This window comes from Mixophyes fleayi, chromosome 2 (assembly GCF_038048845.1).
Source record: "Mixophyes fleayi isolate aMixFle1 chromosome 2, aMixFle1.hap1, whole genome shotgun sequence".
NCBI classification, from domain to species: Eukaryota; Metazoa; Chordata; class Amphibia; order Anura; family Limnodynastidae; genus Mixophyes; species Mixophyes fleayi.
The window spans coordinates 363,354,834-363,367,513 of record NC_134403.1 but is presented as its reverse complement, the minus strand read 5'-3'; the positions used below and the strand labels follow the sequence as shown (position 1 = coordinate 363,367,513).

The window sequence follows — 12,680 nt, the reverse complement described above, 5'->3', positions numbered from 1 at the left end:
AGTGTAGTTTTGGGGTGGAATATGATGGAATAAAATAGAAAACGAAATGGTTACTTATTGTGAATGTACCTTTCACTTGCTCTGCTGCAGTCTCAAATACCTGTAATGATTCCTCACCACTCTCTTCTCACTGCTGATTGGTTGTTGATGCCTCGTCTCCATGAACTAGGCAGAGAAGTAACAGAGAAGAAAGTGACATAGGACCATTACAGATGTTGGAGATGGTCTTGTTCTTCTATTAAGTGGGGTTTATGAGTTCAGGGCAATCGCAGGATTTGTAGAGGGGGATTTCCACACCACGCCGCCAGTGGGCGTGACAGGCATGCATGGGGGCGTGGCTATAATATTAGACAGTGCTTGGCTGCTCTCCAACTCTTCCTATCCCCATAATATACATGGGCAATGCTGCATGCACTACTGTTAGGTACACACAGCTTTTCAAGCAGAGTCGTGTGAAGCGGGGGCAGAGTCCAGCCACCTCAATTATATAGTGCCCCAGACTTGGGGGTGAGGGTTTCCAGGCACTAGAATCCCCCCCCCCCCCCCCCCCTTTGGTTTGCCTATGGATGTCTGCATCCAAGTTATACTCTTTATAGAGAGAGGTTTATCCTCACTTTTATCTACACTTCGCCACTTAAAGGTCACTTGTATATAGCTGATAATGGCTTCTTATTATCTCTATGCTCAGCTTATGATATGGAAAGTGATTGTTAGCTTTACTGCTGTGCTATACACATTCTTAGTACTGTACACGCCCGTAATTTAGATAGTGTTTCTCTTCCTGGATAGATAGCCGGTATAGAAACACTGTCTGTGCAGTATAGAAGATTGAGCAAATATTGACTCTCTTCCCTCGTCTTTATGACCTGTTGATCGCAGTACTTGGAACCTTTTAGTCTAGTTCAAAGGTAGATAGATCACTTATAGCGTGCCAGCTGTTGTGGCTAAAAATAAAGTTCTAGCTTGCTGGGACCTGTAGTTCCACAACTGTTGGAGCGCTGAGCATAGTGTAGATGTTTGCATTCCAATTGATTTATAGTATTAACAAAGCAACTCAGATCTACACTACATGCAATAAGTAGGTAAACCCCAAGTCATTTTATTTTTGCTTTCCACTTATTGTATTTATTTACATATAATTCATTAAAACCAGTTTTGCGGAGATGAGCGTCGTTCTGTAATTGTGAATCAAATGCCCGGTTGATATTAATATGAAGTTATAATGAGCCAGTTACCCTGTTGTTACATCCTTCACCCTACAGACTCGCCATCGAATACCCCCCCTAAAATAAAGGTGATTGAGAGGGACTTCTCGGTACAGGCCATCCCTTCCCAAAGCGCAGTGGTCAGTAAGGCACTCTCCTCTTCGGACACGGGTAAACCACTCAGGGTTTGGTATTCTTGTTTGTTTGCTTGATGTATGGTGGAATATGTTTTCTTATGTTCTCTGAATATTTCTTGTTTTGGGATCAGAGCTCTTGATGCTGAACGGCTCCGACCCGGTCGCAGAAGTCGCCATAAGACAACTCAGAGAGTCTTCTAAGCAGTCGCTAAAATCTCCCCGGAAGAGCACGATCATCATATCAGGAATTTCAAAGGCGAGTGTCCAAGTTCTGTATTGTAGATGGGTCAGATTTGTGATCACTGTCCGGTATCACACTACGGGGACACAGGCTGCAGTATTGGGTCATCTGCTCAATATCACCATCCCTGGTGCAGAGTCTGATGCAGATTAAGGGCTAGATTTACTAAGCTGCGGGTTTGAAAAAGTGGAGATGTTGCCTATAGCAACCAATCAGATTCTAGCTTTCATTTATTTAGTACCTTCTACAAAATGATAGCTAGAATCTGATTGGTTGCTATAGGCAACATCCCCACTTTTTCAAACCCGCAGCTTAGTAAATCTAGCCCTAAGTCTTCTCACAGCCAACAGACCTGACCGTGTTTTGATTTTCAGTGCAAGAGCTGTGTAGACGATAGGCATGTCGCCTTCCCTAAAATACTTTCCTACATCCACTCAGTTGGTCTTCAGTACCTTTGTGGATGAGACCCAAATTCTCCCCCCTCCCCCCACCCCCCACACCTCTTCAATTCTCCACTACCTTGTGACCAACTGTCTCCCTGCCATATCTTCACATGGATGTTCCTAATATAAGCTCAACATCCCCAAAATATTGCTGATCATCTTTATTCTTCCCAGAGTCACTATCTTCCCTCAAATCTCCCTCACCATAATGTTCTCATTCTCCCAAGCCCACTACCTTTGTATCACCCTTTGTCTGTCCTCCGCTGTACTCCTCACATCCAGTCTCTCTCGCAGTCATGTCGCCTCCAACTTCACAATATTACTAGAATAGATAAACTCACCCAACATGCAACCAAAACTCTAATCTATCCTCTCGTTGTTCTACTGCCTTAACCACTGCAACCTCCTCCTGTCTGCCCTGCCGTCACCCATATGTTCTGCTTTAGTCCATCATCATCATCAGCATTTATTTATATAGCGCCAGCAAATTCTGTAGCGCTTTACAAATAGGGGCAAACATAGTAATAGACAATACTGGGTAATATAGACAAAGAGGTGAGAAGCCCCTGCTCACAAGCTTACAATCTATGGGATATACCACGGCAAGTCTGATCATCCTCTCTGACCGACCGCTCCGAAACTCTCCAGCAGCACAGTGGCTACGTGGTTAGCACTTCTGCCTTACAACACTGGGGTCATGAGTTCAATTCCCGACCATGGCCTTATCTGTGAGGAGTTTGTATGTTCTCCCCGTGTGTGCGTGGGTTTCCTCCGGGTGCTCCGGTTTCCTCTCACACTCCAAAAATATACTGGTAGATTAATTGGCTGCTAACAAATTGACCCTAGTCTGTCTGTCTGTGTGTGTGTGTGTGTGTGTGTCTGTGTGTTAGGGAATTTAGACTGTAAGCCCCAATGGGGCAGGGACTGATGCGAGTGAGTTCTCTGTACAGCGCTGCGGAATCAGTGGCGCTATATAAATAGATGATGATGATGACTGTTTCCCCATGTCCTCCTGAATCCAGTTCAACTGACTTACCCTTACCCACAAAGCCCTCAAAAACACCACCCTTTCATACATCTCAAGCCTCACCTCGAAATACTCTCAATTACGTCCTCTTTGAGGATGAGAATCATACAATGTTCACTTTGTCTCTGGTAACCAACTCTCACTCCCGCCTACAAGACTTCTCCCGTGCTGCGGCTCAGTTATAGGATTCCCTCCCACGTTCAACCAGACTTTTCCTACAGCCTTCAAATCTTTAAATGCTCTCCACCTCTTTATTAGCCCCTATCCTCCCGCCAGTACTACTCACACTGTGTACCCTGTTGCTTCTGTCCCATTCTCTTCTCTGAGCCACACTAGATTGTCAGTTCTCATGACCAGGGCCCTTCCTACCCATTTTTTTCCCCAAGTCTTTCATATTTTGCCTACTTACTATATCCCTGTTTTACTTATGTCCTCTTTTCTCCATTGTCTGCCACTAAGCAGCACTGTGTCGCCTTACAAATCAATGACAATAATAATTATAAATACTATTCTTAAACTTGCACAGAGCAACCATTGACTCCTTTCATGCCTTTGAGTAACTACCACGCAAACTGAGTTTCAGGCAGGTTTCAACGCGTACGTTCTACAATTAGTCCATTATAACGATACCCAATACCTTTTTTTATTTTGGAAACTCACATGTACTGTTGCACTAACAATGACTGCTAGCAGGAGACTTATATGTTACAGCAATAGACCACAGCACAGAAGACGGAGGGTGGATTTATGAGCAGAACTATTGCAAGGTGGTTGCATCCGATTGTATGATTTACTTTTGGCGTATAAACGTGACCTTTAGAAGCATATAGTTATAGTGTAAGATTTTATAAAACCCTGTATTACTGTCTCTATTATTAGAGTAGCAGCTATTTTTGTACAGTTACATCTCTCACTCGGCGGTCTGCCACTTATCCTTATTCCACCAACAAAAGCCAATTGGTATTATCCCTTATCCAATAGCGGCTATAGGCAGACAGCGCGCAGGACTATAGCGTGTAACTGAATGGATAATTGGAGCTTATGGTATAATTGCACTTACTGATAGGTATATCTAGGGCTTTCTCGAGAGCAACTGAATTGCAGAAATTAGAATGCACCATATTTAAAACCCATTAATGTGTAATGGAGCCACAGGTATTGCAGAGTGACAGTAAATTATAATGTACAATAAACTGTTTTTCCGCAGACTGTGCTCACTCAGGATGACGAAGCCACGACCATGTTGGATTACGCTGCCTCTATGGACATGTCGACTAGGAATGACTCTCGTTTCACCGATGACGATGTCGCTACTCAGACGACGGACGAGAAACGTCTCCGGGTGGGAGCCGGGAGCTCCGACGACGAGCTCCAGGAGGCCTGGGAACAAGGCAGCCAGCCGGGGGAGTGGACGGGTAACGGCGTGGAGGACCCAGATTCCGAAGCTGTCTCCGTTAGTAACCTGAGCATCTCGGAAACCGGGAGCGTGAGGAAATCAAAAGGTCTGTGCTTGTCGCTGCACCTACTGTGTTGAACAGTAATTATTTATAACGAGCTGAAGCTAATGTGCTGTGTAGTGATAATCTGATACCGCTCGCTAGCACAAAACCGCATCTAATTATCATGTGACTAATGAGCTGATAACTGGCAGCCCGGAGTCCCGGGAAGCTGGAGTCTGTCTGTAATATAAATACTATAATAATTATTCTAAACTCTTACAGAGGTTTTTTATTTAACCTCTTTGGTTCAAGGTCCTTTTAGAGTGTTCTCTTCACCTATGCAAAGTGCGGAGGGACAATTTGTGGCCTCAATCCTGTGCTGCTTTTTCCCGCTATGCTTAGGAAATGTGTGGATTTTATTCATCTAAGCACTGGGAGCCCGAACGATACTTTTTGCTTTATCAATAGTTTGGTTTAACTTTTCAGTACTAAGAATTAAATTTTTTCCTTATGGAATCAACAGATTGAGCAATGAATAGTATGTAAGAAAATAAATAAATAAAGTATAAACAAACAGTCACCTGTTCTATGTAGACCTACTGTCCGACACGCACAGCTTACCTGGGACAAACCTCCCAGCAGCCCCAATATTGGAGGGAATGTGCTGATTCGCTGATCCCAGAAAGGGGTGTGGCTTCACAATAATGTGGGCGTGGTTCTGGCAGATTGCAGGAGGGGCTTATTTGTGTCCCGCTTTTGCATTTTGGAATTAAAAGAAAAACATCTTTCAGTTAAAAGTATACAAGTCCACTTATTGTCAGGTGGGAAGTAGTAAATAAAAATAAAATGAGATTATATTATAAATCCTATTGAATTTGCATTCTTATATACAATGTTAGAATATATTAATCAGTATCTCTTGTTCTTTACAGCAGTTTTTAATAGTGTTTTGTAATATAATCCCATTTAATTTTCATTACTTCTTACCTGGTGATAAGCACTAACATTTCTATACTTTTATCAAGCAATACATTTGTTTCTCTTAGGTAGAAAGATATTTTAGGAGCTATTTACACATATATGACAGACTTTTATAGTTTCAGTTTTTTTCTACCAAAATGACGCACTTTGTTTATTTCTAAACGTAGGTATTTAAAATCTGTGGCTGTTGTCTGAACAAGCTCCCTAAGGTAGTCAGTAACGGTGTTTTGACGTTGGAATGTGCTCTGTGTGAACTAATCAGGATAATACCTCTAACCTACTAACCGGAGCATGTGACACAGGGCTGTGCGGTTAGCATGGCTTGGTCTGCAGACTGTACTAGACTGAACATCATTCTCTAGCAGGTCACTGGTCTGCATATGGAATCACAACCCTGCGGCATTATTGTCAACAATAAACTTATTTAGAGAAATAAAAATCGTATTTCAGTTTGAGGATTGTGCACCTTTGTACAACCCTTGCTAGCTAAGCACACTTCCTTCCCATTATCCCTGTGGTGGGGGTTCCCTCTCCTCTAGACTCGTAATACATTGTAGCCACGCGTTTCATGTGTTGACATGCGGGAGTGGAGACAGTCATCGTTGTTGGACCCAACCTATTGAAGGGGCTGTTTGTTAAAGCGGTTCCTAGAATCCTGAATAGATCAGCCTTGGCTATTATAAGATAAGGATACAATTCACTGGTTATATACTAAGTGAATGTTTGAAATCCCCCACGCAGTTCTCAGTGCCCGCTCCCAGAGTCGGCACTGGCAGTGGTCAAATGTAATCTGATAATTGCAGAAGCCTTCTTATAGGGGGACTCTCATGAAAGGGGTTGGATACCATTTAACGGTGTGGCTAAATCTGACACCAAGAAATACTACACTTACATTCCGAATGTGGTAAAAAATGATTGTAATATAAGCAGACTTAACTCCAAACCAACGCTGTAGATCTCCGATCGCAGCAGAATGGTGACTCGAAGTTATTCCGACTAGTCAGGTGTCCGTCAGTAGATTTTCACGTCATTGCGACCTGTATCACTTTTAATTTAAAGCGGCAATGTCAGGACCCCGCAAGTTAAGTGTTTAAACGCTTAACCCGACGTTGCTGCTCTAAATTAAAAGTGGTAATCGTGATAACGATAACGATTACCACCGCATGAAAGGGATACACAGCAAGAGGTTGGCCTAACTATTGGAGAAAGTACAGAGATGTAAAATCAATTTAAAGTGTAAGGGGACAGATTGGTATAAATAAAGATAATAAGCATTCCCTTGCCTCCCAAGTTCCTGTCTTCTGCCTCTACTTTGCCACTGTGACCCCATCATGGCTGACAGATGCCGCTACGGTACCTATTCATGGTTCTCAAAGTCCAATAAAAGTCCAACTTTCCGGTATCCTATTCACGGAGGCCGTGGCAGCCTGAAACCACCGTGAAAAGAATACCAGAACACACCACAATGCTGATTGCCAGACTAGGATCTCATCTAGAACCAAAAGGAAAGGGCGCTCATCTTTGGGAGTACCTCCCTTGTCATAATTCACCTACTACACAAACAATGTAGATGTATAACTGTCTTATACGTTCAGTTACCTCATATTGTCAGTGTCTGTGGAATAGAACGACCGCTCTGTATGATGATGAGTGTTCAGTCTAACCAGCCGCTTGCATACAGTCATGTTCTTTTTTTTCTGCTTTGACTGCAGGTTGCTGTGGAAAGTGTTGGGGCAAAAAATAGAAGTGAAAACTGCATGCTCTGTACTCCTGTCTGTGTCTATGTGCCCGACGTGCTTTTATATTCAGAGAGAATGTCAATGTTGTCTGTCCAGTCATCTCTCATCCTTCATTTAAATGTTCCTTTCTCTCTCATCATCTTTCTTGCCATTTGTCCTGTAACCTTAAGAGGATCTTGTCACCAACTCGAATTAATTGATTACACAGTAAGTGGATGGATTTCCATTACTTATTATGGAATAGCTATAGCCTTATTTGTTCACATAAAAAAAACCAAATTGTAACCTAGGCCTGGTCAGCCCGTGGCTGTCCGGGATGTTGTGAAACTACAAGTCCCAGCATGCCCTGCCAGCTGTTGGCTGGTTATCTACTGGCAAAGCATGCTGGGGCTTGTGGTTTCACAACACCTGGAGAGCCACAGGTTGGCCACGCCTCTGTGTGACCTATAGCGACCAGTCAGGCGTGCGCTGCTCCCCGTAGCGACCGGTCAGACGTGCGCTGCTCCCCGTAGCGGACCACTATAAAGCGCCCCTTTATTATTGCATGGTATGTACTTTGTGTACTGTATGTACAGTATATACAGATTACATCATAAGCTTTACAGAGCTCATGACTGTTTCCATACAGAAGATACACATCGTGTTCAACGCAGTTTTACATAATCGCCACCTGCTGTTTGAACTCAGTATTGCATGCCCGACAGAGTACTGGCTTGTGATAACTTAATGCAGTGATGGGCAACGGGCGAGCCTCAGCTCCTCCCTACGTGACTGTCAGATTTATCTGTTGGAGCTTATAACACTTATTTAAAATACCTGCTGATATGTTACAGACAGGTGTCTGTTTCTCTGATTAAATCTATTGTTTTACCTTATTACTGAGATGAAGGGTGATGTGTGGCCCTTTTGAAGGTCTGAGAGCCGCCCATGAGGCCCCCGATGTGTATCAGGTTGTCCATCGCTGCCTTAACTTAAGGTGTTTGTACTTTTTTGACACCGCTGTAGGTTAGAACACATCTGTACGCGCCATAACCCAGAACAGCCAATCGGGTACTTTCATTCATCTATTGCAAGCTGTAATAATGAAAGCTAACATCTGATTTGTTCATACTGGTTACACTTCATTTTAAATGTTGGCGCTGTTCTTAATATCGTTGTCCTAGCTAGTTAGTGTTTACATTGTAGTAGTGCTTATTTGTCATCTATGTTTGTTGCAGTGGTTTTAATTTTGTTTTGTGTTAGGTGTTGATCTTATATTATTTATGTCACTTATATTTATATGAAAGTGTACGTTTCTTAACCTATATTTCCGATTGTAGCAGCGTTTCATCAGTCATCAGACCTGAGTATATACAAATCTCTTAGAAACGTATACAATTTTTGTGTACGTGGTATTATAGAAGGGGTATTTCCCTGAATTTTGTTATGAAAGTGCAATTACCATAAACGGGGGAGGCAGACATTTATTTTTTTTAGAACTGAATTGGTGTTCGCGAAAATGTAGCCTACAGATTCACTAGGAACCATTGACCTCCATAAGGCACGGTGCCTGCAGACCTGTCATTACATTACATTCGCTAATTAACACCGTTTCAAAGTTGTAGTTTGAGAGTTTCAGCTTGCGTTTCCAGTGCACGTTAGAGATTCGCCATTTGAAGCTTGCATTCAAATTAGGGGTTTTAATTATTTTTATTTTTTTTTAAATAATAACAATATATTAACTTTTTTTTTTTTTTTTTTTTAATTCAAGCTTTAAACACGATTGTGTTCAAAACTTGAAGTGCACAGTTAAAAACCATCAACATGTAACAATTTCAGCTTGATCACGTGCAAACCAGCTCTCCTGCAGGGCTGTTCGACTTGATTTTGCAACAACAACAAAAATGATTGATTTTTCAAAAAATTATTTATTTATTTTTTGTACTAATTGGATGAACTGGTTCAAGAAATGACACACAGCTGGTCTAAGCATCTCTAGTTCCTAGGGAGGCCACATTCTCACAAATATTCATTCATCCCACAGAATGGGCGCAGGTTTGCTTTAAAATGTTTGCAAACTCCTCTACATTGCGTTTAAAAAAGATATATAGGCTCTTGGATATGCTTGATAACGGTAGGCTGTCTGTAACTGAACAATCAGTTTAACAATTAAATTAACTTATTTTCTATTATAACAGTGGGGAGTGTGATTCCACCTTTACTGCTTATGTCCATATGTGTGTGTATGTATCTACCTCTCTTTTATATATAGCAACTTGCATTTTTCATATATAGTGCTTTAAAGATTCTGTAAAGAGTACTTACCGGACATAGATATGTAGTCTATGGAGCCATTCTGTGAAGGCAGACAATATATTCACTAGGATTGAGTGACATCACTGACGCGCTTTTCTGAGCTAAGCCAATATTAATATGAGCGCAGTGTATCCGTTTCGGGCTCCAGTGATGCCGCTAGTTCCTATTGAATTGATTGGGACTGTCCGATGCTGCAGAGGTTTGTGGCACCTTACAAGTAAGCAATAATGATGGGCTGTGAAATACAAAGTACCATTATTCCTCTGAGATTAACCTCCACTCCTCCTCCTCCGCAGGTGGACTTTTACGCAGAGGAGCGAAGCTATTTTTCCGCCGGAGGCACCAACACAAGGACCCTAGCATGAGCCAGTCTCACAATGATCTGGTTTACCTGCAAGAGCCGGAGTCGGCGCTGCCTCGCAAGAAGGGGGCCACGCTGTCCCGACTCCTGAACAAGAAGCGTCTCTCAAAATCTAAAAACAAAAACAAACTGCAGAGCAAACCTCCTGAGGCGGAAAATGAATGACCAGCCAGGGCAAGAGGCGGAACAGGACCGGGCACTTGTGCATGAGGAAACCCCCCTGTATGGAACACGGCAGGAGGCCAACGTGGCGGCCTATATTATCACCCCTCATGGACCGAGTGAACTTTTAAAAATCTGTTTTCCTCTTCTAGCTCAACACTGTGAGATTTTAGGAGCTTGTGGAATTGTGCCTGTCCCTTGCACCCACAATGGAAGCAGCCATTTTGTGGGAAGCTGTGGCATTGCTGAGGCACAAAAGTGGAGGCTGCCATTTTGTGGACTGAATCCAGCATTTATCCATCCACTATGGTGTCAAATGGTTCATAGTGAATGAGTAGGCCGTATTCTCAGGAATATTTGTTCAGTCCACAAAATGGCTGCCACGGATCTGTGTCGGTGACAGGTACATGTTAACAACAGGACACGTATGGTAATTTGGCACAGGTTTATAGCAATATATGCATTGGTTGTGATCTGGTGTTTACTCAGAGAGGGAAAGCTTTTACCCATAATACCCCTCAGCGGGGGAGCTCCTACGTTGTGAAGCAGCAGTCTATCCTGAACACTAATAATGTAAATACTGGGCAGAGGGGAGAGCTTTATCTATAGATTGGCGCAGTATCGGGTCTCGTCAACGCAACAAGCGATACACATGCACAAAATTACTCTGGGCCATATAGGTTTAAAATGTGAAAAACAACTTGTGACATGTACCATATATGTGTATATTGGTATATATATATATATATATATATATATATATATATATATATATATATATATATATATATATATATATATATATATATATATATATAAGCAGGGATAACTCTAAGAGTTTATCTCATAGAACACATGTAAAAAAAAAATATATAACCTGATTCAAAATATGAAACTGCTTTCATATTTAGCCTTACTGAACACACGAGTATCTATCTTTTTTTTTTTTTTTTTTTTCTGTTAGCATTTCTGAAAAAGAGCGCTTTATATCTGCTTAGAAAAAAAAGTATTTATGGACAAGAATAGAAGACGTTCCCCCGAAATAAAATATACAAATTTGTTGTAGTAACCCCTTCAGTGCTGTCTTCCTGCAGCCAGTGGCTGCTGTCGGTGTTCTCGGCCTTTACGGATCCATGGCTGTCCTGGGCGCAGCGGTCACGGTCATCGATGGACTCTGAGGGGGGGATTCAATTGGGCGCGTTACTCGTGAAAGTAATGTGGGCGGCGCATTATTACATTTACTACGGTAACTTCAACGCTGATTTTTGTTCGCAGCTCTGAGCCGCATGCAGAAATCCGCGTTAAAATTACCGTACGAACGGTAATAGAGTTCGGGCTGCGTTACTTTCATGAGTAACGTGGCCAATTGAATTCCCCCCTAAGAGGGATATTTATAAACATTTTTTTTTTTGTGCAAGTTTGCCCTTAACCATAGCAACCAATGAGACGTTTGCTTCCACTGTATAACTTGCATTAGGCAGATGAAAGCTAACCGCTGATTGGTTGCTCTAGTTTAGTGCAAATCTTCACCTAAAGGCAATATTAGGGAATATCCCTCTTTTTTTACTTGGTTATCTCCTAAAACCATTTTATGTAAATGGATAAATTAACTTATAAAATCAAGATATTTAACCAAAATGGCAGCCACCAGGTGGTTTAATATTCTTGGTGAAGATTTTAAAGGAGGCTTTTGTATAGCCCCCGTCATAATGTACTTTACAGCATTTGGTTATCGTAGTGCTAACCATTGGGGACATGAGTAGGCATGGGGAACTTATTCAAAAAAAAATAATTCAATGTTGCCCTGAAGAACATTTTTAGTGTTTTATTCTGACAGAAAAAATGCAAATTGCGCTGTAAGCTGATTGGCAATGCCAGGCTAACAGACACGCCAACATCACGCATTGTGTTTGGGAGACCTTGGATCACATGATGGTAAAATGCTGTGCCTCTCCTGCGGTCCTAGGGTGACAGCGAGCAGTGAGTGGGTAACACTGTTTCCTGTCAACTGGGAAACGCATCAGCTGTAGAACGCTGCAGTCAGCACTTCCCTGTGTCAGGGAAACAGCGTTTACTGTCCAGCTTGGGAAAAGTACAGCGTTATAAGACACCCAGGTAACGGGAGCCCTGCTGCTCTGTTTTTCTGCCTGAATTAACCGGGACTTAATAAATGGATCGATGCAATTGGACCGCTGTGCTCTCTGCCTTGTATATAAAGCAGCTTTGTGCTATCTCCCCAGGGTAACAAATATTACTCTGCCTGATAAAATAATGCATTGCATCTAGTCAAAATTACAGGAGGGCACAGACAAGCCAATTAATTAAAGTCACCTGAAGGCTCACTGTCCCTTTAACATACTACGTATTGATTTAACGCTATCTTTTTGCTACCTTTCAGTCAGATTGAGGGGAAAAAAAACATGTAGCTGTTCTTTTGACATGTAATAACTAAACGTTCAAAATAGGTGCATAATTTTATTTTTATCTATGTTGCAGACCTGGCATGTAGAGACATCTGATTTTTCTGTTTTAGAAATGTAAAATAACCCTGGATAACCAGTGAGGTAGTGGTCTAGTATGACATGTAGTTTTAGCCAATTCATTAAGGTTTTAAACAACAAACAAAAAAAGGCTTCCATCAGTATCACAC

General features: G+C 42.0%; 1 protein-coding gene across 7 annotated transcripts in view; it reads left to right on the top strand.

Moving 5' to 3' along the window:
• C2CD2 (C2 calcium dependent domain containing 2) overlaps window positions 1-10,770 on the top strand; it is a 56,345-nt gene extending 45,575 nt beyond the window's left edge. For 4 of the 7 annotated variants that reach the window (XM_075197291.1, XM_075197292.1, XM_075197289.1 and 1 more), the window contains 4 exons: window positions 1,263-1,376; window positions 1,474-1,598; window positions 4,261-4,555; window positions 9,804-10,770. In XM_075197291.1, the coding sequence (XP_075053392.1) occupies window positions 1,263-1,376; window positions 1,474-1,598; window positions 4,261-4,555; window positions 9,804-10,033 (764 nt within the window). In that variant the 3' untranslated portion in view covers window positions 10,034-10,770. Of the gene's footprint in view, window positions 1-1,262; window positions 1,377-1,473; window positions 1,599-4,260; window positions 4,556-5,640; window positions 5,664-7,185; window positions 7,337-7,382; window positions 7,420-9,803 lie in introns of those variants that run through there. The other 3 variants (XM_075197294.1, XM_075197293.1, XM_075197295.1) reach the window with 3 other exon arrangements.
• The last annotated feature ends 1,910 nt before the right edge of the window (window positions 10,771-12,680 follow it).